Below are 19,734 nucleotides of genomic sequence, written 5' to 3' on the forward strand. Positions count from 1 at the left end.
TAATTAATTCATTCATTCATTCATTTATATATTTATTTATTTATTTATTTATTTATTTATTTATTTTTTCATTCATTGATCTCCTCAGCTGGGGTGATGGCCGCCAGCAATCGGGATGAGAAAGATGGAGATTTTAATGTTTTGGACTATATCTTAGGAGAGGCATACGATCAGGATGACTCTTTGTGTCACCCTGAAATGGAACAAGATGAAAATGAGGAACGGGCCTCCAAAAGAAGATGTGATCGAATGGAAACTACCCAACGCGAGAGTCAAGAATCCCCTGAGTGGTCCCGAGAATTGACTCCAGAGCCACCTGGCTCACCTATGAGCACAGAGCCATGTGGAAGTCCACGTGAACAGACTGCAGTCGGGAAAAGGCGCGTGCAAAGCAGGTCTGAGTCTTCCACAGCGGACGGCTCCCAGAGCCTTGGGCAGGATGTTGATAGGTGGCACAGCAGGTCCCAGCTGCCTTCCAAAGAAGAATCAGGCTGTGTGGAATATGACCGTGAGATCGGCAGCAGGAACTGTTCCGAAGAAGAGAGTGGAAAGGGCAGAAGGAACGAGGCGGAAGGAGTGGGAGAAGAGGAAGAGAGGGATGCTGCGAGAAAAGATGAAGAAGATGGAGGGGAGCAGGAAGAGCCCGAAGAGAGAAGCGCCCGGGATCTTCGAAGCGAAGCCGGTGGCTCTTTTTCTGAGACTCTATCTTTCCCAGAAGGGTCAGCCGCCGCTGGTTCTAGCACTGATGGATCAGAGGAGAAAAAGCAAGGAAGGAAGAGAGCCCGAGGCATAGCTTCAATTGTTTTTCGCAGAAGTCCAAGTTGTGCATCGGAATCATCTGCAGGTCCGCGAAGCAAGCACAAGAGATCATCATCTTCCGTTGCTGCTGTTCCGGAAGACCCCACGAGGAGGCTTCGATATATTCTGCGGGATGCGAGATTCTTCCTCATAAAGAGCAGCAACCGTGAAAACATCTCCCTTGCCAAAGCCAGGGGTATATGGTCGACCCTGCCAGCAAATGAAAAGAAACTGAATGCTGCATTCCGATCTGCAAGAAATGTCATTTTGATATTTTCCGTGACAGAGAGTGGAGCTTTTCAAGGCTTTGCGAGACTCTGTTCAGAATCCCACCACGGAGGACCTCCTATACATTGGGTTTTGCCTGAAGGCATGAATCTTAAGACCCTTGGAGGGGTCTTCAGAATTGCCTGGATTTGCAGGCACGAATTGCCCTTCACCAAATGTGTTCACCTTACCAACGCTTTGAATGGACATAAGCCAGTTAAAATTGGACGTGACGGTCAGGAAGTTGACCTCGAATGTGCAACGGAGCTATGTCTCCTCTTTCCCCCCGATGAAGGCGTTGACCTGTATCAGGTCATGGGTGACAGGCACCACCAGGTAAGAGTGCTTTCACCCTTGCGTTCCAGAGGACTTCCACCCCGCCGAGAAGCGGACCGGGATGCGAGAAGGCGTCGTCGGTCAGAAGATGACGAGGTTCATAACAGCAGGAAGAGACCGAGGATGGACTACGCCCCTGGGTTTCGTGAGAGACCAGCGCGTAGGGAGGACGCACGCCATCCAGCAGCGGACAGAAGATTTTCAGGAGTTGCCAGAGGTGTTTTCATGAAGGGCTCCTACGAGGATGACCTGAGAGCATTTCACAACAGCAGGCCACCAAGGCCAATGCGGGACATGTCCCCTGGTCGAGGAAGGGGACAGCCTTCCTACCGCGCTGGCCACCAGCAGCGTGCTCTCCCTTTCCAGGACTCTCGGTCAGGACGTCGACCTGTGCCACAGGAAGCAAGACACAGAGGTCAACCAGCATGTGATTCTGATAGGCGCGTAGAGGACTTCCTGCGTGAAACACGAGCTATCTTTGGCTCTCAGAGACGGAGACCCCGTGAATGGGATCGACCCGGAGAATGTGATAGTTCCCCATATGGCCGGAGAGACAGGGAGGCGCGTGAATGGCGAGAGAGGAGGAGAGACGAGGAGAGAAGAGAGAGGAGAAGACGGGAGAGGAGACTGACGCGATGCAGCTGCCCCGAACATCTTCCATTCATCTCCTGACCACCTGGCCCACGGAGGATGTCCCGGAGTTCGCAGCTCCACGCCTGTGCTCTTGTTTCTCATACTTCTAATTTCTCCACTTGCTCTCCCTTTCTAGAGAGGTAAATAAATACGGAGCTTGCCACACCGCAGGTGTTTTAAGTTGTGGTCTCTGAGTCTTGATTCCTGCCTCTCTTCCTCTGACCGCCTCATCTGTCTCACATCCAGATTCCTCTAGCCTCCATTCTCCTTCTCAGCTCACCACCCACAGATGAATTATGTAGGAACGGCTGGCGGATCCTACTGTACCCCTATTCTCTCCAAGGGATTCTTCCAACTGATCCTGAGCTGGCTCCTCCCCAAGGTCCTTCGACAACGGACATCAATCTACTAGGAAGCCCCCGTATCCTCTGATTTTCTCCCGATACAAGCCCTGGACACGCCCTCGGACCCAGTAAACAACCGACCAGGATGTGTGTAAGAGGCAGTTATGAGCTCAGGGCGACGGAAACAAAAGCAACCCTAGGAAGGAACAATCCCGTCCATCATGCTCGGCGTGTCCATCCATGGGGCCTATGAACCAAAGGTGTGACAAGGAAATCTCTTTAAGAGACTGATACATATTAATTTAAGGTCGCCAAGGAATTCAGCTATGTAATTCCTAAATGAAAACTCAAGTCAGCAGTCAACCTTTTATGGAGTTTAATTACAGACAGGAGGAAGAAAGGTATTAGAGAGAGAGAGAGGGAGAGAGAAAGGGGAGAGAAAGGAATAGGGCTTAAATACCCCCTCTGTTTTGGCTGGGCCAAAAGGCCCAAGCCCTTAGATAGCTGAGGCAAAGAAAAGAGATCAGTCCTCACTCACGTGACCAAAATGGAGACACAGTCTCAGGGGCCTCCACCTCCAGCTTCCTTCAGAGCAAGCTTCTCAGAGCACAACCTCTCAGAGCAAAACCTCTCCAACCACCCCTCAGTCCTCAGACCCCCCTATCTTTAAGGAAACCATCCAAGTTCCCTCCCCTCAGTTCTCACATCTACCAATCACTGTCCATGTCTTCCCTGTGCCAATGGTGGCTCTAGCTTAACCCAGGACCGCCCAGAGGTCTGTGGCTTTGCACATGTCTGTTGAAGGTCATATTCTCAAATAATTAAATCTTGATCCTTTGCTACAGCCCTTCCTAAATCCTGTTACCCTGAGTAGGGTGGAGATTGGAATAATTAAATTTTGATCTCTGCTGCAGCCCTTTCCATTGTTCAGCAAAAGGTTTCTGTCCTAAAGTAATCTTAAGAAGGGAGGAGGGGGAACCTCCCTTGCCAATGGGATTCACATTCCAGTAGAGTTCCCACTATCAGTAGGAAATTCCTTACAAGCATGAAACCTTCCAATGGTGAAATTTCCAACATTCACAAGTCTAAGAAATTTTAAGGTTTACAAAGGGAACCTGGATGTGTATAATTGAGAGAGAGAACAGGGGGCTGAGAGAGGGATGTGGATTTTCTGCCTCTGATACAGTCAAGCTCATGAGTTCACACCTTCTCCTCTTGCCCCCAAATGGAGAAAAAAGTTCACACATATTCCCAAGGTGTGAACTCCGGACACAAGGGTGAGAACTCCTGGCCTCCCTGCCAGCTCCTCTATATAGTGGGCTGTCAGGCATCTCCCTCATTTGGGATCACTGGAGTCCTCATCTGCGGATCCAGGGAGGTGACCTCTCCTCTACCCAGAACAAACCGGGCATTACCTTTGGAAGCTCAACCAAGAGGCAAAACAAGAAAGAAAGAAATAATTGAAAAAAAAGGAGGAAACAAAAAAACCACAGGGTTTTTTTCTTTTTCTTTTTTTTTTGATCCAATCATTCTTTTATTTATTTTTATATCTATTTATTCATTTATTCATTCATTTATTTATTAATTAATTCATTCATTCATTCATTTATATATTTATTTATTTATTTATTTATTTATTTATTTATTTTTTCATTCATTGATCTCCTCAGCTGGGGTGATGGCCGCCAGCAATCGGGATGAGAAAGATGGAGATTTTAATGTTTTGGACTATATCTTAGGAGAGGCATACGATCAGGATGACTCTTTGTGTCACCCTGAAATGGAACAAGATGAAAATGAGGAACGGGCCTCCAAAAGAAGATGTGATCGAATGGAAACTACCCAACGCGAGAGTCAAGAATCCCCTGAGTGGTCCCGAGAATTGACTCCAGAGCCACCTGGCTCACCTATGAGCACAGAGCCATGTGGAAGTCCACGTGAACAGACTGCAGTCGGGAAAAGGCGCGTGCAAAGCAGGTCTGAGTCTTCCACAGCGGACGGCTCCCAGAGCCTTGGGCAGGATGTTGATAGGTGGCACAGCAGGTCCCAGCTGCCTTCCAAAGAAGAATCAGGCTGTGTGGAATATGACCGTGAGATCGGCAGCAGGAACTGTTCCGAAGAAGAGAGTGGAAAGGGCAGAAGGAACGAGGCGGAAGGAGTGGGAGAAGAGGAAGAGAGGGATGCTGCGAGAAAAGATGAAGAAGATGGAGGGGAGCAGGAAGAGCCCGAAGAGAGAAGCGCCCGGGATCTTCGAAGCGAAGCCGGTGGCTCTTTTTCTGAGACTCTATCTTTCCCAGAAGGGTCAGCCGCCGCTGGTTCTAGCACTGATGGATCAGAGGAGAAAAAGCAAGGAAGGAAGAGAGCCCGAGGCATAGCTTCAATTGTTTTTCGCAGAAGTCCAAGTTGTGCATCGGAATCATCTGCAGGTCCGCGAAGCAAGCACAAGAGATCATCATCTTCCGTTGCTGCTGTTCCGGAAGACCCCACGAGGAGGCTTCGATATATTCTGCGGGATGCGAGATTCTTCCTCATAAAGAGCAGCAACCGTGAAAACATCTCCCTTGCCAAAGCCAGGGGTATATGGTCGACCCTGCCAGCAAATGAAAAGAAACTGAATGCTGCATTCCGATCTGCAAGAAATGTCATTTTGATATTTTCCGTGACAGAGAGTGGAGCTTTTCAAGGCTTTGCGAGACTCTGTTCAGAATCCCACCACGGAGGACCTCCTATACATTGGGTTTTGCCTGAAGGCATGAATCTTAAGACCCTTGGAGGGGTCTTCAGAATTGCCTGGATTTGCAGGCACGAATTGCCCTTCACCAAATGTGTTCACCTTACCAACGCTTTGAATGGACATAAGCCAGTTAAAATTGGACGTGACGGTCAGGAAGTTGACCTCGAATGTGCAACGGAGCTATGTCTCCTCTTTCCCCCCGATGAAGGCGTTGACCTGTATCAGGTCATGGGTGACAGGCACCACCAGGTAAGAGTGCTTTCACCCTTGCGTTCCAGAGGACTTCCACCCCGCCGAGAAGCGGACCGGGATGCGAGAAGGCGTCGTCGGTCAGAAGATGACGAGGTTCATAACAGCAGGAAGAGACCGAGGATGGACTACGCCCCTGGGTTTCGTGAGAGACCAGCGCGTAGGGAGGACGCACGCCATCCAGCAGCGGACAGAAGATTTTCAGGAGTTGCCAGAGGTGTTTTCATGAAGGGCTCCTACGAGGATGACCTGAGAGCATTTCACAACAGCAGGCCACCAAGGCCAATGCGGGACATGTCCCCTGGTCGAGGAAGGGGACAGCCTTCCTACCGCGCTGGCCACCAGCAGCGTGCTCTCCCTTTCCAGGACTCTCGGTCAGGACGTCGACCTGTGCCACAGGAAGCAAGACACAGAGGTCAACCAGCATGTGATTCTGATAGGCGCGTAGAGGACTTCCTGCGTGAAACACGAGCTATCTTTGGCTCTCAGAGACGGAGACCCCGTGAATGGGATCGACCCGGAGAATGTGATAGTTCCCCATATGGCCGGAGAGACAGGGAGGCGCGTGAATGGCGAGAGAGGAGGAGAGACGAGGAGAGAAGAGAGAGGAGAAGACGGGAGAGGAGACTGACGCGATGCAGCTGCCCCGAACATCTTCCATTCATCTCCTGACCACCTGGCCCACGGAGGATGTCCCGGAGTTCGCAGCTCCACGCCTGTGCTCTTGTTTCTCATACTTCTAATTTCTCCACTTGCTCTCCCTTTCTAGAGAGGTAAATAAATACGGAGCTTGCCACACCGCAGGTGTTTTAAGTTGTGGTCTCTGAGTCTTGATTCCTGCCTCTCTTCCTCTGACCGCCTCATCTGTCTCACATCCAGATTCCTCTAGCCTCCATTCTCCTTCTCAGCTCACCACCCACAGATGAATTATGTAGGAACGGCTGGCGGATCCTACTGTACCCCTATTCTCTCCAAGGGATTCTTCCAACTGATCCTGAGCTGGCTCCTCCCCAAGGTCCTTCGACAACGGACATCAATCTACTAGGAAGCCCCCGTATCCTCTGATTTTCTCCCGATACAAGCCCTGGACACGCCCTCGGACCCAGTAAACAACCGACCAGGATGTGTGTAAGAGGCAGTTATGAGCTCAGGGCGACGGAAACAAAAGCAACCCTAGGAAGGAACAATCCCGTCCATCATGCTCGGCGTGTCCATCCATGGGGCCTATGAACCAAAGGTGTGACAAGGAAATCTCTTTAAGAGACTGATACATATTAATTTAAGGTCGCCAAGGAATTCAGCTATGTAATTCCTAAATGAAAACTCAAGTCAGCAGTCAACCTTTTATGGAGTTTAATTACAGACAGGAGGAAGAAAGGTATTAGAGAGAGAGAGAGGGAGAGAGAAAGGGGAGAGAAAGGAATAGGGCTTAAATACCCCCTCTGTTTTGGCTGGGCCAAAAGGCCCAAGCCCTTAGATAGCTGAGGCAAAGAAAAGAGATCAGTCCTCACTCACGTGACCAAAATGGAGACACAGTCTCAGGGGCCTCCACCTCCAGCTTCCTTCAGAGCAAGCTTCTCAGAGCACAACCTCTCAGAGCAAAACCTCTCCAACCACCCCTCAGTCCTCAGACCCCCCTATCTTTAAGGAAACCATCCAAGTTCCCTCCCCTCAGTTCTCACATCTACCAATCACTGTCCATGTCTTCCCTGTGCCAATGGTGGCTCTAGCTTAACCCAGGACCGCCCAGAGGTCTGTGGCTTTGCACATGTCTGTTGAAGGTCATATTCTCAAATAATTAAATCTTGATCCTTTGCTACAGCCCTTCCTAAATCCTGTTACCCTGAGTAGGGTGGAGATTGGAATAATTAAATTTTGATCTCTGCTGCAGCCCTTTCCATTGTTCAGCAAAAGGTTTCTGTCCTAAAGTAATCTTAAGAAGGGAGGAGGGGGAACCTCCCTTGCCAATGGGATTCACATTCCAGTAGAGTTCCCACTATCAGTAGGAAATTCCTTACAAGCATGAAACCTTCCAATGGTGAAATTTCCAACATTCACAAGTCTAAGAAATTTTAAGGTTTACAAAGGGAACCTGGATGTGTATAATTGAGAGAGAGAACAGGGGGCTGAGAGAGGGATGTGGATTTTCTGCCTCTGATACAGTCAAGCTCATGAGTTCACACCTTCTCCTCTTGCCCCCAAATGGAGAAAAAAGTTCACACATATTCCCAAGGTGTGAACTCCGGACACAAGGGTGAGAACTCCTGGCCTCCCTGCCAGCTCCTCTATATAGTGGGCTGTCAGGCATCTCCCTCATTTGGGATCACTGGAGTCCTCATCTGCGGATCCAGGGAGGTGACCTCTCCTCTACCCAGAACAAACCGGGCATTACCTTTGGAAGCTCAACCAAGAGGCAAAACAAGAAAGAAAGAAATAATTGAAAAAAAAGGAGGAAACAAAAAAACCACAGGGTTTTTTTCTTTTTCTTTTTTTTTTGATCCAATCATTCTTTTATTTATTTTTATATCTATTTATTCATTTATTCATTCATTTATTTATTAATTAATTCATTCATTCATTCATTTATATATTTATTTATTTATTTATTTATTTATTTATTTTTTCATTCATTGATCTCCTCAGCTGGGGTGATGGCCGCCAGCAATCGGGATGAGAAAGATGGAGATTTTAATGTTTTGGACTATATCTTAGGAGAGGCATACGATCAGGATGACTCTTTGTGTCACCCTGAAATGGAACAAGATGAAAATGAGGAACGGGCCTCCAAAAGAAGATGTGATCGAATGGAAACTACCCAACGCGAGAGTCAAGAATCCCCTGAGTGGTCCCGAGAATTGACTCCAGAGCCACCTGGCTCACCTATGAGCACAGAGCCATGTGGAAGTCCACGTGAACAGACTGCAGTCGGGAAAAGGCGCGTGCAAAGCAGGTCTGAGTCTTCCACAGCGGACGGCTCCCAGAGCCTTGGGCAGGATGTTGATAGGTGGCACAGCAGGTCCCAGCTGCCTTCCAAAGAAGAATCAGGCTGTGTGGAATATGACCGTGAGATCGGCAGCAGGAACTGTTCCGAAGAAGAGAGTGGAAAGGGCAGAAGGAACGAGGCGGAAGGAGTGGGAGAAGAGGAAGAGAGGGATGCTGCGAGAAAAGATGAAGAAGATGGAGGGGAGCAGGAAGAGCCCGAAGAGAGAAGCGCCCGGGATCTTCGAAGCGAAGCCGGTGGCTCTTTTTCTGAGACTCTATCTTTCCCAGAAGGGTCAGCCGCCGCTGGTTCTAGCACTGATGGATCAGAGGAGAAAAAGCAAGGAAGGAAGAGAGCCCGAGGCATAGCTTCAATTGTTTTTCGCAGAAGTCCAAGTTGTGCATCGGAATCATCTGCAGGTCCGCGAAGCAAGCACAAGAGATCATCATCTTCCGTTGCTGCTGTTCCGGAAGACCCCACGAGGAGGCTTCGATATATTCTGCGGGATGCGAGATTCTTCCTCATAAAGAGCAGCAACCGTGAAAACATCTCCCTTGCCAAAGCCAGGGGTATATGGTCGACCCTGCCAGCAAATGAAAAGAAACTGAATGCTGCATTCCGATCTGCAAGAAATGTCATTTTGATATTTTCCGTGACAGAGAGTGGAGCTTTTCAAGGCTTTGCGAGACTCTGTTCAGAATCCCACCACGGAGGACCTCCTATACATTGGGTTTTGCCTGAAGGCATGAATCTTAAGACCCTTGGAGGGGTCTTCAGAATTGCCTGGATTTGCAGGCACGAATTGCCCTTCACCAAATGTGTTCACCTTACCAACGCTTTGAATGGACATAAGCCAGTTAAAATTGGACGTGACGGTCAGGAAGTTGACCTCGAATGTGCAACGGAGCTATGTCTCCTCTTTCCCCCCGATGAAGGCGTTGACCTGTATCAGGTCATGGGTGACAGGCACCACCAGGTAAGAGTGCTTTCACCCTTGCGTTCCAGAGGACTTCCACCCCGCCGAGAAGCGGACCGGGATGCGAGAAGGCGTCGTCGGTCAGAAGATGATGAGGTTCATAACAGCAGGAAGAGACCGAGGATGGACTACGCCCCTGGGTTTCGTGAGAGACCAGCGCGTAGGGAGGACGCACGCCATCCAGCAGCGGACAGAAGATTTTCAGGAGTTGCCAGAGGTGTTTTCATGAAGGGCTCCTACGAGGATGACCTGAGAGCATTTCACAACAGCAGGCCACCAAGGCCAATGCGGGACATGTCCCCTGGTCGAGGAAGGGGACAGCCTTCCTACCGCGCTGGCCACCAGCAGCGTGCTCTCCCTTTCCAGGACTCTCGGTCAGGACGTCGACCTGTGCCACAGGAAGCAAGACACAGAGGTCAACCAGCATGTGATTCTGATAGGCGCGTAGAGGACTTCCTGCGTGAAACACGAGCTATCTTTGGCTCTCAGAGACGGAGACCCCGTGAATGGGATCGACCCGGAGAATGTGATAGTTCCCCATATGGCCGGAGAGACAGGGAGGCGCGTGAATGGCGAGAGAGGAGGAGAGACGAGGAGAGAAGAGAGAGGAGAAGACGGGAGAGGAGACTGACGCGATGCAGCTGCCCCGAACATCTTCCATTCATCTCCTGACCACCTGGCCCACGGAGGATGTCCCGGAGTTCGCAGCTCCACGCCTGTGCTCTTGTTTCTCATACTTCTAATTTCTCCACTTGCTCTCCCTTTCTAGAGAGGTAAATAAATACGGAGCTTGCCACACCGCAGGTGTTTTAAGTTGTGGTCTCTGAGTCTTGATTCCTGCCTCTCTTCCTCTGACCGCCTCATCTGTCTCACATCCAGATTCCTCTAGCCTCCATTCTCCTTCTCAGCTCACCACCCACAGATGAATTATGTAGGAACGGCTGGCGGATCCTACTGTACCCCTATTCTCTCCAAGGGATTCTTCCAACTGATCCTGAGCTGGCTCCTCCCCAAGGTCCTTCGACAACGGACATCAATCTACTAGGAAGCCCCCGTATCCTCTGATTTTCTCCCGATACAAGCCCTGGACACGCCCTCGGACCCAGTAAACAACCGACCAGGATGTGTGTAAGAGGCAGTTATGAGCTCAGGGCGACGGAAACAAAAGCAACCCTAGGAAGGAACAATCCCGTCCATCATGCTCGGCGTGTCCATCCATGGGGCCTATGAACCAAAGGTGTGACAAGGAAATCTCTTTAAGAGACTGATACATATTAATTTAAGGTCGCCAAGGAATTCAGCTATGTAATTCCTAAATGAAAACTCAAGTCAGCAGTCAACCTTTTATGGAGTTTAATTACAGACAGGAGGAAGAAAGGTATTAGAGAGAGAGAGAGGGAGAGAGAAAGGGGAGAGAAAGGAATAGGGCTTAAATACCCCCTCTGTTTTGGCTGGGCCAAAAGGCCCAAGCCCTTAGATAGCTGAGGCAAAGAAAAGAGATCAGTCCCTATCACTCACGTGACCAAAATGGAGACACAGTCTCAGGGGCCTCCACCTCCAGCTTCCTTCAGAGCAAGCTTCTCAGAGCACAACCTCTCAGAGCAAAACCTCTCCAACCACCCCTCAGTCCTCAGACCCCCCTATCTTTAAGGAAACCATCCAAGTTCCCTCCCCTCAGTTCTCACATCTACCAATCACTGTCCATGTCTTCCCTGTGCCAATGGTGGCTCTAGCTTAACCCAGGACCGCCCAGAGGTCTGTGGCTTTGCACATGTCTGTTGAAGGTCATATTCTCAAATAATTAAATCTTGATCCTTTGCTACAGCCCTTCCTAAATCCTGTTACCCTGAGTAGGGTGGAGATTGGAATAATTAAATTTTGATCTCTGCTGCAGCCCTTTCCATTGTTCAGCAAAAGGTTTCTGTCCTAAAGTAATCTTAAGAAGGGAGGAGGGGGAACCTCCCTTGCCAATGGGATTCACATTCCAGTAGAGTTCCCACTATCAGTAGGAAATTCCTTACAAGCATGAAACCTTCCAATGGTGAAATTTCCAACATTCACAAGTCTAAGAAATTTTAAGGTTTACAAAGGGAACCTGGATGTGTATAATTGAGAGAGAGAACAGGGGGCTGAGAGAGGGATGTGGATTTTCTGCCTCTGATACAGTCAAGCTCATGAGTTCACACCTTCTCCTCTTGCCCCCAAATGGAGAAAAAAGTTCACACATATTCCCAAGGTGTGAACTCCGGACACAAGGGTGAGAACTCCTGGCCTCCCTGCCAGCTCCTCTATATAGTGGGCTGTCAGGCATCTCCCTCATTTGGGATCACTGGAGTCCTCATCTGCGGATCCAGGGAGGTGACCTCTCCTCTACCCAGAACAAACCGGGCATTACCTTTGGAAGCTCAACCAAGAGGCAAAACAAGAAAGAAAGAAATAATTGAAAAAAAAGGAGGAAACAAAAAAACCACAGGGTTTTTTTCTTTTTCTTTTTTTTTTTGATCCAATCATTCTTTTATTTATTTTTATATCTATTTATTCATTTATTCATTCATTTATTTATTAATTAATTAATTCATTCATTCATTTATATATTTATTTATTTATTTATTTATTTATTTATTTTTTCATTCATTGATCTCCTCAGCTGGGGTGATGGCCGCCAGCAATCGGGATGAGAAAGATGGAGATTTTAATGTTTTGGACTATATCTTAGGAGAGGCATACGATCAGGATGACTCTTTGTGTCACCCTGAAATGGAACAAGATGAAAATGAGGAACGGGCCTCCAAAAGAAGATGTGATCGAATGGAAACTACCCAACGCGAGAGTCAAGAATCCCCTGAGTGGTCCCGAGAATTGACTCCAGAGCCACCTGGCTCACCTATGAGCACAGAGCCATGTGGAAGTCCACGTGAACAGACTGCAGTCGGGAAAAGGCGCGTGCAAAGCAGGTCTGAGTCTTCCACAGCGGACGGCTCCCAGAGCCTTGGGCAGGATGTTGATAGGTGGCACAGCAGGTCCCAGCTGCCTTCCAAAGAAGAATCAGGCTGTGTGGAATATGACCGTGAGATCGGCAGCAGGAACTGTTCCGAAGAAGAGAGTGGAAAGGGCAGAAGGAACGAGGCGGAAGGAGTGGGAGAAGAGGAAGAGAGGGATGCTGCGAGAAAAGATGAAGAAGATGGAGGGGAGCAGGAAGAGCCCGAAGAGAGAAGCGCCCGGGATCTTCGAAGCGAAGCCGGTGGCTCTTTTTCTGAGACTCTATCTTTCCCAGAAGGGTCAGCCGCCGCTGGTTCTAGCACTGATGGATCAGAGGAGAAAAAGCAAGGAAGGAAGAGAGCCCGAGGCATAGCTTCAATTGTTTTTCGCAGAAGTCCAAGTTGTGCATCGGAATCATCTGCAGGTCCGCGAAGCAAGCACAAGAGATCATCATCTTCCGTTGCTGCTGTTCCGGAAGACCCCACGAGGAGGCTTCGATATATTCTGCGGGATGCGAGATTCTTCCTCATAAAGAGCAGCAACCGTGAAAACATCTCCCTTGCCAAAGCCAGGGGTATATGGTCGACCCTGCCAGCAAATGAAAAGAAACTGAATGCTGCATTCCGATCTGCAAGAAATGTCATTTTGATATTTTCCGTGACAGAGAGTGGAGCTTTTCAAGGCTTTGCGAGACTCTGTTCAGAATCCCACCACGGAGGACCTCCTATACATTGGGTTTTGCCTGAAGGCATGAATCTTAAGACCCTTGGAGGGGTCTTCAGAATTGCCTGGATTTGCAGGCACGAATTGCCCTTCACCAAATGTGTTCACCTTACCAACGCTTTGAATGGACATAAGCCAGTTAAAATTGGACGTGACGGTCAGGAAGTTGACCTCGAATGTGCAACGGAGCTATGTCTCCTCTTTCCCCCCGATGAAGGCGTTGACCTGTATCAGGTCATGGGTGACAGGCACCACCAGGTAAGAGTGCTTTCACCCTTGCGTTCCAGAGGACTTCCACCCCGCCGAGAAGCGGACCGGGATGCGAGAAGGCGTCGTCGGTCAGAAGATGACGAGGTTCATAACAGCAGGAAGAGACCGAGGATGGACTACGCCCCTGGGTTTCGTGAGAGACCAGCGCGTAGGGAGGACGCACGCCATCCAGCAGCGGACAGAAGATTTTCAGGAGTTGCCAGAGGTGTTTTCATGAAGGGCTCCTACGAGGATGACCTGAGAGCATTTCACAACAGCAGGCCACCAAGGCCAATGCGGGACATGTCCCCTGGTCGAGGAAGGGGACAGCCTTCCTACCGCGCTGGCCACCAGCAGCGTGCTCTCCCTTTCCAGGACTCTCGGTCAGGACGTCGACCTGTGCCACAGGAAGCAAGACACAGAGGTCAACCAGCATGTGATTCTGATAGGCGCGTAGAGGACTTCCTGCGTGAAACACGAGCTATCTTTGGCTCTCAGAGACGGAGACCCCGTGAATGGGATCGACCCGGAGAATGTGATAGTTCCCCATATGGCCGGAGAGACAGGGAGGCGCGTGAATGGCGAGAGAGGAGGAGAGACGAGGAGAGAAGAGAGAGGAGAAGACGGGAGAGGAGACTGACGCGATGCAGCTGCCCCGAACATCTTCCATTCATCTCCTGACCACCTGGCCCACGGAGGATGTCCCGGAGTTCGCAGCTCCACGCCTGTGCTCTTGTTTCTCATACTTCTAATTTCTCCACTTGCTCTCCCTTTCTAGAGAGGTAAATAAATACGGAGCTTGCCACACCGCAGGTGTTTTAAGTTGTGGTCTCTGAGTCTTGATTCCTGCCTCTCTTCCTCTGACCGCCTCATCTGTCTCACATCCAGATTCCTCTAGCCTCCATTCTCCTTCTCAGCTCACCACCCACAGATGAATTATGTAGGAACGGCTGGCGGATCCTACTGTACCCCTATTCTCTCCAAGGGATTCTTCCAACTGATCCTGAGCTGGCTCCTCCCCAAGGTCCTTCGACAACGGACATCAATCTACTAGGAAGCCCCCGTATCCTCTGATTTTCTCCCGATACAAGCCCTGGACACGCCCTCGGACCCAGTAAACAACCGACCAGGATGTGTGTAAGAGGCAGTTATGAGCTCAGGGCGACGGAAACAAAAGCAACCCTAGGAAGGAACAATCCCGTCCATCATGCTCGGCGTGTCCATCCATGGGGCCTATGAACCAAAGGTGTGACAAGGAAATCTCTTTAAGAGACTGATACATATTAATTTAAGGTCGCCAAGGAATTCAGCTATGTAATTCCTAAATGAAAACTCAAGTCAGCAGTCAACCTTTTATGGAGTTTAATTACAGACAGGAGGAAGAAAGGTATTAGAGAGAGAGAGAGGGAGAGAGAAAGGGGAGAGAAAGGAATAGGGCTTAAATACCCCCTCTGTTTTGGCTGGGCCAAAAGGCCCAAGCCCTTAGATAGCTGAGGCAAAGAAAAGAGATCAGTCCTCACTCACGTGACCAAAATGGAGACACAGTCTCAGGGGCCTCCACCTCCAGCTTCCTTCAGAGCAAGCTTCTCAGAGCACAACCTCTCAGAGCAAAACCTCTCCAACCACCCCTCAGTCCTCAGACCCCCCTATCTTTAAGGAAACCATCCAAGTTCCCTCCCCTCAGTTCTCACATCTACCAATCACTGTCCATGTCTTCCCTGTGCCAATGGTGGCTCTAGCTTAACCCAGGACCGCCCAGAGGTCTGTGGCTTTGCACATGTCTGTTGAAGGTCATATTCTCAAATAATTAAATCTTGATCCTTTGCTACAGCCCTTCCTAAATCCTGTTACCCTGAGTAGGGTGGAGATTGGAATAATTAAATTTTGATCTCTGCTGCAGCCCTTTCCATTGTTCAGCAAAAGGTTTCTGTCCTAAAGTAATCTTAAGAAGGGAGGAGGGGGAACCTCCCTTGCCAATGGGATTCACATTCCAGTAGAGTTCCCACTATCAGTAGGAAATTCCTTACAAGCATGAAACCTTCCAATGGTGAAATTTCCAACATTCACAAGTCTAAGAAATTTTAAGGTTTACAAAGGGAACCTGGATGTGTATAATTGAGAGAGAGAACAGGGGGCTGAGAGAGGGATGTGGATTTTCTGCCTCTGATACAGTCAAGCTCATGAGTTCACACCTTCTCCTCTTGCCCCCAAATGGAGAAAAAAGTTCACACATATTCCCAAGGTGTGAACTCCGGACACAAGGGTGAGAACTCCTGGCCTCCCTGCCAGCTCCTCTATATAGTCGGCTGTCAGGCATCTCCATTTGGGATCACTGGAGTCCTCATCTGCGGATCCAGGGAGGTGACCTCTCCTCTACCCAGAACAAACCGGGCATTACCTTTGGAAGCTCAACCAAGAGGCAAAACAAGAAAGAAAGAAATAATTGAAAAAAAAAAAGAAGGAAACAAAAAAACACAGGGTTTTTTTCTTTTTCTTTTTTTTGATCCAATCATTCTTTTGTTTATTTTTATATCTATTTATTCATTTATTCATTCATTTATTTATTAATTCATTCATTCATTTATTTATTTATTTATTTATTTATTTATTTATTTTTTCATTCATTGATCTCCTCAGCTGGGGTGATGGCCGCCAGCAATCGGGATGAGAAAGATGGAGATTTTAATGTTTTGGACTATATCTTAGGAGAGGCATACGATCAGGATGACTCTTTGTGTCACCCTGAAATGGAACAAGATGAAAATGAGGAACGGGCCTCCAAAAGAAGATGTGATCGAATGGAAACTACCCAACGCGAGAGTCAAGAATCCCCTGAGTGGTCCCGAGAATTGACTCCAGAGCCACCTGGCTCACCTATGAGCACAGAGCCATGTGGAAGTCCACGTGAACAGACTGCAGTCGGGAAAAGGCGCGTGCAAAGCAGGTCTGAGTCTTCCACAGCGGACGGCTCCCAGAGCCTTGGGCAGGATGTTGATAGGTGGCACAGCAGGTCCCAGCTGCCTTCCAAAGAAGAATCAGGCTGTGTGGAATATGACCGTGAGATCGGCAGCAGGAACTGTTCCGAAGAAGAGAGTGGAAAGGGCAGAAGGAACGAGGCGGAAGGAGTGGGAGAAGAGGAAGAGAGGGATGCTGCGAGAAAAGATGAAGAAGATGGAGGGGAGCAGGAAGAGCCCGAAGAGAGAAGCGCCCGGGATCTTCGAAGCGAAGCCGGTGGCTCTTTTTCTGAGACTCTATCTTTCCCAGAAGGGTCAGCCGCCGCTGGTTCTAGCACTGATGGATCAGAGGAGAAAAAGCAAGGAAGGAAGAGAGCCCGAGGCATAGCTTCAATTGTTTTTCGCAGAAGTCCAAGTTGTGCATCGGAATCATCTGCAGGTCCGCGAAGCAAGCACAAGAGATCATCATCTTCCGTTGCTGCTGTTCCGGAAGACCCCACGAGGAGGCTTCGATATATTCTGCGGGATGCGAGATTCTTCCTCATAAAGAGCAGCAACCGTGAAAACATCTCCCTTGCCAAAGCCAGGGGTATATGGTCGACCCTGCCAGCAAATGAAAAGAAACTGAATGCTGCATTCCGATCTGCAAGAAATGTCATTTTGATATTTTCCGTGACAGAGAGTGGAGCTTTTCAAGGCTTTGCGAGACTCTGTTCAGAATCCCACCACGGAGGACCTCCTATACATTGGGTTTTGCCTGAAGGCATGAATCTTAAGACCCTTGGAGGGGTCTTCAGAATTGCCTGGATTTGCAGGCACGAATTGCCCTTCACCAAATGTGTTCACCTTACCAACGCTTTGAATGGACATAAGCCAGTTAAAATTGGACGTGACGGTCAGGAAGTTGACCTCGAATGTGCAACGGAGCTATGTCTCCTCTTTCCCCCCGATGAAGGCGTTGACCTGTATCAGGTCATGGGTGACAGGCACCACCAGGTAAGAGTGCTTTCACCCTTGCGTTCCAGAGGACTTCCACCCCGCCGAGAAGCGGACCGGGATGCGAGAAGGCGTCGTCGGTCAGAAGATGACGAGGTTCATAACAGCAGGAAGAGACCGAGGATGGACTACGCCCCTGGGTTTCGTGAGAGACCAGCGCGTAGGGAGGACGCACGCCATCCAGCAGCGGACAGAAGATTTTCAGGAGTTGCCAGAGGTGTTTTCATGAAGGGCTCCTACGAGGATGACCTGAGAGCATTTCACAACAGCAGGCCACCAAGGCCAATGCGGGACATGTCCCCTGGTCGAGGAAGGGGACAGCCTTCCTACCGCGCTGGCCACCAGCAGCGTGCTCTCCCTTTCCAGGACTCTCGGTCAGGACGTCGACCTGTGCCACAGGAAGCAAGACACAGAGGTCAACCAGCATGTGATTCTGATAGGCGCGTAGAGGACTTCCTGCGTGAAACACGAGCTATCTTTGGCTCTCAGAGACGGAGACCCCGTGAATGGGATCGACCCGGAGAATGTGATAGTTCCCCATATGGCCGGAGAGACAGGGAGGCGCGTGAATGGCGAGAGAGGAGGAGAGACGAGGAGAGAAGAGAGAGGAGAAGACGGGAGAGGAGACTGACGCGATGCAGCTGCCCCGAACATCTTCCATTCATCTCCTGACCACCTGGCCCACGGAGGATGTCCCGGAGTTCGCAGCTCCACGCCTGTGCTCTTGTTTCTCATACTTCTAATTTCTCCACTTGCTCTCCCTTTCTAGAGAGGTAAATAAATACGGAGCTTGCCACACCGCAGGTGTTTTAAGTTGTGGTCTCTGAGTCTTGATTCCTGCCTCTCTTCCTCTGACCGCCTCATCTGTCTCACATCCAGATTCCTCTAGCCTCCATTCTCCTTCTCAGCTCACCACCCACAGATGAATTATGTAGGAACGGCTGGCGGATCCTACTGTACCCCTATTCTCTCCAAGGGATTCTTCCAACTGATCCTGAGCTGGCTCCTCCCCAAGGTCCTTCGACAACGGACATCAATCTACTAGGAAGCCCCCGTATCCTCTGATTTTCTCCCGATACAAGCCCTGGACACGCCCTCGGACCCAGTAAACAACCGACCAGGATGTGTGTAAGAGGCAGTTATGAGCTCAGGGCGACGGAATCAAAAGCAACCCTAGGAAGGAACAATCCCGTCCATCATGCTCGGCGTGTCCATCCATGGGGCCTATTAACCAAAGGTGTGACAAGGAAATCTCTTTAAGAGACTGATACATATTAATTTAAGGTCGCCAAGGAATTCAGCTATGTAATTCCTAAATGAAAACTCAAGTCAGCAGTCAACCTTTTATGGAGTTTAATTACAGACAGGAGGAAGAAAGGTATTAGAGAGAGAGAGAGGGAGAGAGAAAGGGGAGAGAAAGGAATAGGGCTTAAATACCCCCTCTGTTTTGGCTGGGCCAAAAGGCCCAAGCCCTTAGATAGCTGAGGCAAAGAAAAGAGATCAGTCCCTATCACTCACGTGACCAAAATGGAGACACAGTCTCAGGGGCCTCCACCTCCAGCTTCCTTCAGAGCAAGCTTCTCAGAGCACAACCTCTCAGAGCAAAACCTCTCCAACCACCCCTCAGTCCTCAGACCCCCCTATCTATAAGGAAACCATCCAAGTTCCCTCCCCTCAGTTCTCACATCTACCAATCACTGTCCATGTCTTCCCTGTGCCAATGGTGGCTCTAGCTTAACCCAGGACCTCCCAGAGGTCTGTGGCTTTGCACATGTCTGTTGAAGGTCATATTCTCAAATAATTAAATCTTGATCCTTTGCTACAGCCCTTCCTAAATCCTGTTACCCTGAGTAGGGTGGAGATTGGAATAATTAAATTTTGATCTCTGCTGCAGCCCTTTCCATTGTTCAGCAAAAGGTTTCTGTCCTAAAGTAATCTTAAGAAGGGAGGAGGGGGAACCTCCCTTGCCAATGGGATTCACATTCCAGTAGAGTTCCCACTATCAGTAGGAAATTCCTTACAAGCATGAAACCTTCCAATGGTGAAATTTCCAACATTCACAAGTCTAAGAAATTTTAAGGTTTACAAAGGGAACCTGGATGTGTATAATTGAGAGAGAGAACAGGGGGCTGAGAGAGGGATGTGGATTTTCTGCCTCTGATACAGTCAAGCTCATGAGTTCACACCTTCTCCTCTTGCCCCCAAATGGAGAAAAAAGTTCACACATATTCCCAAGGTGTGAACTCCGGACACAAGGGTGAGAACTCCTGGCCTCCCTGCCAGCTCCTCTATATAGTCGGCTGTCAGGCATCTCCCTCATTTGGGATCACTGGAGTCCTCATCTGCGGATCCAGGGAGGTGACCTCTCCTCTACCCAGAACAAACCGGGCATTACCTTTGGAAGCTCAACCAAGAGGCAAAACAAGAAAGAAAGAAATAATTGAAAAAAAAAAAGAAGGAAACAAAAAAACCACAGGGTTTTTTTCTTTTTCTTTTTTTTGATCCAATCATTCCTT

The 19,734-nt window shown here is 49.3% G+C and overlaps 5 protein-coding genes across 5 annotated transcripts; all 5 read left to right on the forward strand.

The window, feature by feature from the left end:
* Window positions 1–96: 96 nt before the first annotated feature.
* On the forward strand, window positions 97–2,073 carry LOC100009931 (YTH domain-containing protein 1-like). Its single transcript, XM_056818223.1, has 2 exons — window positions 97–544; window positions 719–2,073. The coding sequence occupies exons 1-2, from the start codon at window positions 97–99 to the stop codon at window positions 2,071–2,073; spliced, it is 1,803 nt and encodes a 600-aa protein (XP_056674201.1).
* A 1,983-nt stretch (window positions 2,074–4,056) lies between these two features.
* Window positions 4,057–6,033, forward strand: LOC130457375 (YTH domain-containing protein 1-like). The gene is made up of 2 exons (XM_056818230.1): window positions 4,057–4,504; window positions 4,679–6,033. The coding sequence occupies exons 1-2, from the start codon at window positions 4,057–4,059 to the stop codon at window positions 6,031–6,033; spliced, it is 1,803 nt and encodes a 600-aa protein (XP_056674208.1).
* A 1,979-nt stretch (window positions 6,034–8,012) lies between these two features.
* LOC130457376 (YTH domain-containing protein 1-like) lies at window positions 8,013–9,989 on the forward strand. Its single transcript, XM_056818231.1, has 2 exons — window positions 8,013–8,460; window positions 8,635–9,989. Exons 1-2 carry the CDS (start codon window positions 8,013–8,015, stop codon window positions 9,987–9,989), a joined length of 1,803 nt encoding a protein of 600 aa, XP_056674209.1.
* A 1,983-nt stretch (window positions 9,990–11,972) lies between these two features.
* LOC130457378 (YTH domain-containing protein 1-like) lies at window positions 11,973–13,949 on the forward strand. Its single transcript, XM_056818239.1, has 2 exons — window positions 11,973–12,420; window positions 12,595–13,949. Exons 1-2 carry the CDS (start codon window positions 11,973–11,975, stop codon window positions 13,947–13,949), a joined length of 1,803 nt encoding a protein of 600 aa, XP_056674217.1.
* Window positions 13,950–15,913: 1,964 nt separating this feature from the next.
* On the forward strand, window positions 15,914–17,890 carry LOC100010025 (YTH domain-containing protein 1-like). The gene is made up of 2 exons (XM_056818250.1): window positions 15,914–16,361; window positions 16,536–17,890. The coding sequence occupies exons 1-2, from the start codon at window positions 15,914–15,916 to the stop codon at window positions 17,888–17,890; spliced, it is 1,803 nt and encodes a 600-aa protein (XP_056674228.1).
* Window positions 17,891–19,734: the final 1,844 nt, after the last annotated feature.

This window comes from Monodelphis domestica, chromosome 1 (genome assembly GCF_027887165.1).
Source record: "Monodelphis domestica isolate mMonDom1 chromosome 1, mMonDom1.pri, whole genome shotgun sequence".
Classification (NCBI taxonomy): Eukaryota; Metazoa; Chordata; class Mammalia; order Didelphimorphia; family Didelphidae; genus Monodelphis; species Monodelphis domestica.